Source organism: Amblyomma mixtum, chromosome 2, assembly GCF_055824585.1.
Source record: "Amblyomma mixtum isolate Tamu chromosome 2, ASM5582458v1, whole genome shotgun sequence".
Taxonomy (NCBI): Eukaryota; Metazoa; Arthropoda; class Arachnida; order Ixodida; family Ixodidae; genus Amblyomma; species Amblyomma mixtum.
Genome location: NC_143013.1, coordinates 69,087,848 through 69,096,771, shown reverse-complemented (window position 1 = coordinate 69,096,771; position 8,924 = coordinate 69,087,848). Strand labels below are relative to the sequence as shown.

Below are 8,924 nucleotides of genomic sequence, written 5' to 3'. Positions count from 1 at the left end.
TAGTCAGTGTAAGGGAAGCGAGCCGTTTGAGGATCGCTGCTCTCTGCAATGTAAAAAATGCAAAATTTTGAGTTAAACCACGCACTTCAGTCAAACCATTTTTTTGCAGATTATTTTGCTTATCGACAACGCAACACATTTTTAGATGTAGATTGTAACAAACCAAAAATGAATGGCTTTTTTTTTTATAAAAGCTGTGGAATATATTTCAACCCGCCTGAGCTGTTCACATGTAGTGCAAGTTTGCGGCGGAAGAAGTCAGTTTTGCAAAAACAAAAACTCGAACGGTGTCCTTGACAATGCAGACCATTACGACTCGCCTATTTGTTCGAACTGAGCACAGTAAATGACTGCGACCTTTATTTTGCGCTCTTTGCTCCATTACGTCGGTCTGCCACAGTCTCCGAGATGGTACCCCGCTGTGTGGTTATAATAAAAGACCCCCTGTTAAAGAGACTCTGAGAAGCACTGTGCAGCTTCAGCTGCCTTTTCGACGGATGCAAGAGCCTGCAACTTTGGAAAGCGTCAAAAGCTTGTGCAACACAAGAAGTCGCAAGCTAGAGGGAATGGCGTACCTGGACCCACCGTGACGGTAAGAACGTCGGAAGCGTTGCCTGGTGTGAAGTGGAAAGGAATGTACTGCCTGCACAAAAAGTAATTAAAGGTGTTAAATATAGAAAATACATATGGCGTATCCCAACTTACGCCTCGTGGCACACTTCTCGAATAAAGAATAATATCTAGCGTATCGAAGTTTAGTAGATTAAAAATAGCTGTCAAGCAGGAATTGAAATAATAATATGTTTTATCAAGATACATATTCCCATCCGAGTCAGGCACCGTCCTAACGAGGATGTGGTCAGTTTAATTATTTATATGAATAACCTGAAGAACATTTTATTGCCAGAAATAAAAATACCTCTAAGGACGTGATTTATAATCTGGCGTGCTGTTGGGCGAAGATATTTTGGAAAAACAAAAAAATATTAGTGGCTGACGGGTATTACGAAAGCGTAAACTAAGTGCCACATTCACATATGAAGATCACATACGGGTGAATGCAAGTAAAATGTTGTGCAATCGCAAGAAGACAAGAACAAAAATCACAGTGAAACAGCCTTTATAGCTGCTGAGTTTGTACTAAACAAGCAAATGCTGCACTCCTCTCATAAAGGCGAATGAAAGAAACGCCCCCTGCAAAATATGGCTTTTATTATAGGATACTATAATGCTGACCGCACTATGATTATTATCAGAATGGTTTAAGTACTGGTAATTTAAATGCTGTGCTAAAATTGACATACTTGATTTTGCAGACGTCGGTGGCGATGAATGTCGCTTTTATTTGTGTAACTCTTGAGGCATTCATGAACGCCATAGTGAGCTGTGCCGCCTCCAGGCTGTGCCATGGTATAGTTTCCAGACGGCAACAGAACACTTACTTTTCGGAATTTATTTCTTTGTTCGCTGTGGAACGTGTGTAGCACTTATTCGCAAAAAGTGTGTTAACTTGGAGCCCACTTCTAATTAAGTCTTTGCAATAAAGCGAGCACTCTTTTGTAAACAAATAAATAAGATATGGCGCGAACTATAAAAATCTCTGCCTCTCCCGTGACCGAGAGTAGTGTAAAAGCATGAAATGTTTACGGGCATTACACCACACCACACCACACATACTGTGCACCGGTCCATGTGGACGCAATCGTTTCCTGTGAATGTCTGGGGAATCTCTTCCGCCCTGCCTAGTCAGCTGTATCCGGTTTCTGTCAGGCTCCATTGCTCGGCTTAAGAAGCTGTGACGGTGGCGGCATTGAAATTCAGGACGATGCAGAAGCGTACGCGGACACGACGAGACGCAGGCCTGACAGGAATGTATATGCAGCGCGTTCGAATATACTCCGCGAGCATGTATACATCTGCCTGCCAAAGGCCCAAAGGCCCGCTGGGCCTTCAGGCCCAGCGGCCGGTCTTTTACATGCGTGACTGTGGGGCCGCAGCGCCATCCTTAGGGACGGCGCGGAAGCAGTTTTTCCGCCCAAAGACCTCGCCCTGGAGCTCCCCTCTTGCTCTAAGCGGCCCTCTCTCTTAGAGAGTCTCGTTAAATCTCGTACGATGCCCGGATGCTCTCGTTTCAGCTCTCGGATGTGTGGAATTCTGTGCCCGGATGAGTGGAATTCAGCGCCCGGATGTTGGCTCTCGGTCTCGGCGTGACGTCATCACACTGCCGACAACGGGAGCTAAAAGCATTTCATGCTTAAAAGCATTCGCGATTAGAAAAGGGCGGTCAACTCTGAGTGCTTCTTCTGTCGCTGTACCGGCAAACAAGGCTGCTTACCTTGGTAGATAAACAATCACCAAGTCATTAAGTTTTTGGTTTCGTTGTTCTTTGACCACTGCCTATTGAGGTCATGTCTTTGTTCATTTCCTTTCCTATTTATTTCATAACTTGCAATACACCTTCGTTTTCAGTAGAGCTCGTCTTGCGTGCCTCCATTTCTTCCCGTGTACTTGCATCGATATCTCATCTAATAAAGCAACTGCTCCCACTTCACGCTCAGCTCAATCTCTGACTCTTAGCTATGGACTGGCGGCACCTGTCCTGCCTTTTTGACGGACTTTCTTCCAATAGCAGCTTACGTGTCCTCATCCGGACGGGCGCGCACAATCCACAGGTACGTGGCGGATGGGGCCTCGGGGTCGAATTGAATGCGTGGTGCTTTGAGGCACTTGTACGTCGGGTCAGGATTGGTATCTCTGACAGCCACCACGCCAGCGAAGGCGGCGAACATCTGTAAAGAAAAGCACACGACTATGGCAAGAATCCCAGAGGAAACATAGCCTTTGTTTTGTTTTTTTCTTTCTTGCGTTTGCGTTTGTCCAAACTTCTGTTTTTTTATATATATTACACTCCTGCACCTCCTGCAATTACGGCCGGCTTTTGTCGCTTTCTTTCACGCTTGTACCGTCAGAAACTCATTAATAACTATTTCTGTACTCATCGACGAGCCTAACCACAACTTACTGTGCAATGTCTGAAGGGCTCAAGCTGTTGTATTACATTATCGCTAACTGATGGCTCGGACTAAAAAGGATCTCGTGTTAGATAGGATAAACCGCCCAATGAGGGGGGGGGGGGGGAATAAAAGCACGAACAACGTGTGAAAAGTGCGAACGTTTCGCGATCAATAGCAATTTTCCATGACGCAATATTAGAGGACCTCCACTACCCAAGTTTACAGGTCTCTACGCATGCTGTAACGCATGTCGCCGAAGCTCAAAAAACAGCGACCACACAATCCTTTAATTTCTTATATCCATTAAGTATTCCTGCCAGAAGTTGACGTTCGTGTTTTCAACCAGAATGGAAATCAAGCACTTGGCTTATTACGAAGGTTGCCGCATCTAGCCTCGTACTGCTATCCATGTTAAGATTTATAGTAGCAAGAAAATTAACAGACCTTTATCTACCACGAGAATACTATTCTGAAAACTGCATTCTGCTCATGTATGTGGCAGTGTGAATCCTCGTCCATGAAGTAGCTTAATCTTTTGCGACAACTTTTTAATTGAATGAGAGCTCAGCTTCGAAAACAAAATGGAGGAAAAAACTATCAACCTTAATTTCAATGTGATGTCTGAGTAATATATTAGTTATAGAGGAGCACCCAAAATAAAATTAGTGTGTCCATATTATACGTGAAAATCTGCACATTTTCCACTCAACTCATACAGGTATTGCACCCATTGTTTCAACAGCTAGAAGCGAGAAAAATGCTGAAAAAGAGAGATTCAGTATAGTCATGTTTTAATTTTTACCCTTAGAATCGTGGGCTATGCTTTGCAGTCGAGCGCCATAAACTTCGGATCTGGAGCTATACCTGGTGCGTACGTTCCACTATTTTCACGCATTTCAAGATTTAGGCCTCAGCAGGGAGTGTGCAGGAGTTTCGTTACCTTAAAAGCGTCCGGAGTGTCGCGGTGTAGCTTGTTTGGTCCCGGGCCTGCAGACGCCAACACAGCAAGAAGCCATAGGCAGAAAACGCCGAGCGCCATAACGGGATGTCGCTGAATTTGGCCCATTGCCGACGGCACAGGCGGTCCTCGAATGTGTTCTAACCGGCCGCGTAGCAAGCTTCTCGCTTCTCACTCAGCGCACACTAGGTTAAATAGTCCTGTTCGTTGGTATTCTAATTTGTTCAACAAGGTTTGCGACAGGTTGTAAAAAAGGTCATTGCCTACATGTGCCGCGTAGGATGACAAGTGCTTGACAGCTACTCGCAACTTTAGCTTTTTGAATTCATATGTCATTTCTCTCCAAGAGAAACAGATAGAGAAACATTTTCATGTGACAACGATTACCAAACTGGTTGGCCAGTGCAAGCAAAAGGTACACTATGAGAGGCTCGGAAATTCTGGGAAAGTGTTTAGTTTTAATGCAAAAGCATTATATGGCTCATCAAAAACGAAACCCGCAGTCGGAATTGACCAGCAGCAGTGGTCTTGAATACCCCAGATGACGTCACTGTGTATTGAAGAAGAATAAAATTTCTTCCGAAGGTGCAGGCAATTGTACTAGGATTTTCAGACTGCGAGTCGAGCACGCAACGCATCACAAAACTGCGGTGCATCTTGATGAACAAAGATGAACCGAGCACATGCGTTCCATTATGACTGCATGATAATGAGTACGTTTGTCATTAGAGAGGAAAACATTTTAAAATAAACAACACTAAAAACAAATAAAATTAAAGAAACCATGCTTTCGCATTCAAAGCACGTATAAGTTGCCCTCCGTAGTATATAGTTTAAACACATTTTGAAAAATCCAATTTGCTTTAGTGCGATATGTGCAGATATCTCAATAAGTGCCTTCTTTTAAACAGGAACAGGAGTAAGGTATTTCCCGTCAATGCAACTCTAAGAGAAATTCAAAAACCAGCACATCAAATTGAAAGCCTTAAGCTGGGAAAGCAGCTGAGTTCCTCTTCGCCTCTATGTCCGGATGCGTTCGCTTCATCGATCTAGTTCAGTTCATACATTCGTAACTGGCGAAAGAGTGTCAGTCTAGTGAGAAGCATGCATGTAATGGAACAACTCCGATACTAATATTACAGTGTACTAGAAAGCCTTTGTACTAATATCCCCCTGTCTGAAAGTTGTAAATGTTGCCGGAGATCTAGGTTGCCAGACGTTTTTGCCTTTCCCCTCCACGAAAGTTACTCCGCCACGATCGAGACAAAACTTGTTATATTGAGCGCTGCATTTTCTCGATAAGCGCCGCTGTAAGACTCATTGTAAAAAATTCTCTGCCTCTCCCGTAACCGAGAGTAGAGTAAGCATGAAATGTTTACGGGCCTAATGTCATCTCGGTGGACACCCGAACCGCACCGCACAGGAAGGGAGGAACGCCACCACCCGTTCAGCGCGATGCCCTGCCATTTGAACGCAAGGTTTTTTGAGGAAAGCAAATGGCGCAGTAATTCTCTGCCATCTCGGTGGACACCCGAACCGCACCGTAATGGAAGGGAGGAACGCCACCACCCGTTCGGCGCGATGCCTTGCCCTTTGAACGCAGCGCTTCTCCCCCGGGCCCCTATGCGCCTGCGCGGCTTTGCTTCGATGCGCGAAGCCCCTAAGAGATCACGTATGACAACGAAGTGTTTATGTGCTTTTTGCACGCGTTATTAGAAATCGGAAATTATAATTCCGTGCATTATCAAACGCACAGCGACTGATATCTTGATAAACATTGAGAAGGCACTGGCAGCAGTTATTTTTTGTGACTCCTTTGGAGAACAAACCGGCGCTTGCATGCTGGTCGCGTAGGAGGGCTTACAGAGTCTCGTTAAATCTCAAGTTTCGTACGGTGCCCGGATGTTCTCGTTTCAGAGCCCGTATGAGTGGATTTCAATGCCCGGATGAGTGGATTTCAGTGCCCGGTAGATGTCTCTCGGTCTCGGCGTGACGTCACCATACTGCCGACAACGGGGGCTAAAAGCATTTCATGCTTAAAAACTACACCGCGATAAGTGCCTCGACAGGACCTATATCTGCTTCTCGACAAACACATTTCTATGCTGACCGAACCGGAGAGGTAGGTGCACAACACCGTACTTTCGGACGGCTCTCACTACGGGCACCGCGTTGGGCTCCATGAAGCAGTTTGACAGCGTCCATAGAGCGTGCAGAGAAATATGAGGTCTGTTAGAAAAGTATCCGACTTTATTTTTTTTTTGCGAACACCTTATGGATATGAAACAAGCGCGCTTGCTTCAGGCGACCTTGAACCTTCGTGCGCATGCATGAATTTTTTCCCGCCTACCGATAGCGTCAGTCGCTGGGACGCAGCATTTGAGTGAGGCAGTGCGCAATGCTCTCGTCGGTTTTTTATTGCAAGGAAAATGGCGGAGTGACAGGAGCAGTGCTACTGCCTCAAATTTTGCCATAAACTGGGCGACAGCCAAGTGGAAACCATTCGGAATATTGAGACGGCTTTCGGTGCAGATGCTATGAGCAGCACACACATTAAGCAGTGGTACAATTGATTTAAAGATGGCCGCACATCGGTGGAGAGCGAGCCACGCTCCAATCGGCCATCAACATGCCGAAATGACCAGGTCATTGCCTAATTGAACGCTGTGGTGATGCGGGACCGTCGCGTGACTATTCGAGAAATTGAGGAAGAGGTGGACATGAGCAATTTTTCTGCATATTCCATTATCACCGAATATTTGGCCATGGAGAGAGTTGCGGCGAAATTCGTGCCGAAGCTGCTCACGGTGGAGCAAAAGCAGCTTCGTGTTGAAGTCTCACAGGACATGCTGGATTCCACAAACAGTGACCCCGACCTCATCAACATCATAATCAATGCTGACGAGTCTTGGGCGTACGGGTACGACCCGGAAACCAAATCTCAGTCGCCACAGTGGAAGCATTTCACGTCACCAAGACTAAAGAAGGCCCTCCAAGTGCGCAGCAATGTGAGTGATGCTGACTGCTTTCTATGACTCCCCCTGTGTGGCAGACCACGAATACGCACTGCACAGGGTCAAACAATGACCAAAGAGTACTACAGGGATGTCCTCCGTTGCCTACGTGATGATGTGCGGCGCAATAAACCGAAGTGGAGGTCAAGAGGAAAGTGGCACAGCCATCACGACAATACTCCTGCACAATCCTCGCACTTGATTCAGACTTTTTTGGCGAAAAACCAGACTCCTGTTGTTCAACAGACTCCTTAATCTCCTGATATGGCCCCTGCGATTTCTGGCTGGTTCCCAAAATCCATAGGCCACTGAAAGGAGCGCGATTTCAGATAAGGAAGAACATTATGGCGGCAACGACAGCTGAGCTAAACTCCATTCCGAAAGGGGCCTTTCGGAATACTTCCCACAATGGCAGCACCGCTGGGAGAAGTGTGTGGAGTCCCAAGTAGACTACTTTGAAGGTGACTAGGTTTGCAACGCTCCAGTTATGCAAGTTTTTTTTCTACAGCCAAAGGTCGGATACTTTTCTAACACACCTCGTATAAAGGATAACAATAGACGCTAAAAGAAAGTTGCTCGAGTTAAATAACGACTCTGAGCAGGTGCACTCTGAATAAAAGTCGATTCATAGTTGTCGGGAAGGTTACGAAATGCGCCGCACGGAGAATCTCAATTCAATATCAGCTCGAATGTTAACGCAAAGTAAGGTTAGAAGAGGGTGAAAAATTAGATTGAGCTCTGTAAATTTGCTTGCACGGTAGAAAGCAGGTGGCAATGAAAAAAATTGGTGGGGGTTTAGCTTTGGTTAAGCCCGGTAGGTTGCGAAAGCAAAAGCGTAGCGCCCCAACTGAAGGAACGCAGTGCGCCGCGTCTACAGGTCACGCGTGGCTACCGGCCGCCGCTGCGGGACGACTCAAAGCGTCTTGGAACGCTGTGCGCCGCGTCTACAGGTCACGCGTGGCTACCGGCCGCCGCTGCGCGACGACTCAAAGCGTCTTGGAACGCTGTGCGCCGCGTCTACAGGTCACGCGTGGCTACCGGCCGCCGCTGCGCGACGACTCAAAGCGTCTTGGAACGCTGTGCGCCGCGTCTACAGGTCACGCGTGGCTACCGGCCGCCGCTGCGCGACGACTCAAAGCGTCTTGGAACGCTGTGCGCCGCGTCTACAGGTCACGCGTGGCTACCGGCCGCCGCTGCGCGACGACTCAAAGCGCCTTCGGTAATTTTTTTATATTTTCTTTTTGATGATGTTGCGACTGAGAGAAAGAAAACATAATGTACAGCTGGTATGACGTCACAGCGGCAGTAGCGCCACAGGTGCGCAGCGCGGCAAACACACACCGTAACTGCAGCCGGGCTCTCCGAAGGAGCGAGTTGGTCGCCTATAATCTATACAGCTGGAATGACGCCACAGCGGCAGTAGCGCCACAGGTGGGCGGCGCGGCGTAACTGCAGCCGGGCTATCTGAAGGAGCGAGTTGGTCGCCCATATTCACTCCGCTAAAGGTCAAACGTAACATCGGCCGGGTCACGCGAAGGCTTGAAAGTGCGAGTAGTATTGCTTTCGCAATAAAATATCAACATGCGTTAAGAAAAATCTGTATAATAAAGAGTGTTTAGAAAAAATTTTTTTTACATATATACACATGCCAAGGTTACTAGATACATTCACATTTACAAGAACACATGACACATGTAAGGCGAGCCAATTAAAGAGGTACCATAAACATTTCTAAGTTACTAACAGGAATGAGCGATGTAAAATAGGAATGCATATATACCGATTGTCAGAAGAGCGAAAAGGCAATAACTGGACATTGAAACATTGAAAAGGATACTGTAGCGCCAGTTTGGCCTAAAAACCAAGACAATACGACCGTTATTTACAGAGATAAATGGGCATGACCACTGTCGGAGAAACTCTTCCTCACCCAAGAAA

At 46.6% G+C, this 8,924-nt stretch overlaps 1 protein-coding gene across 1 annotated transcript in view; it reads right to left on the bottom strand.

The window, feature by feature from the left end:
* Positions 1–4,158, bottom strand: part of LOC149359659 (uncharacterized) — a 6,520-nt gene extending 2,362 nt beyond the window's left edge. Inside the window, exons 1-3 of the mRNA XM_089567722.1 lie at positions 3,955–4,158; positions 2,638–2,789; positions 576–643 (exon numbers count right to left, since the gene is read on the bottom strand). Coding sequence (XP_089423848.1) covers positions 576–643; positions 2,638–2,789; positions 3,955–4,080 — 346 coding nt within the window. The 5' untranslated portion in view covers positions 4,081–4,158. The remainder of the gene's footprint in view (positions 1–575; positions 644–2,637; positions 2,790–3,954) is intronic.
* Positions 4,159–8,924: the final 4,766 nt, after the last annotated feature.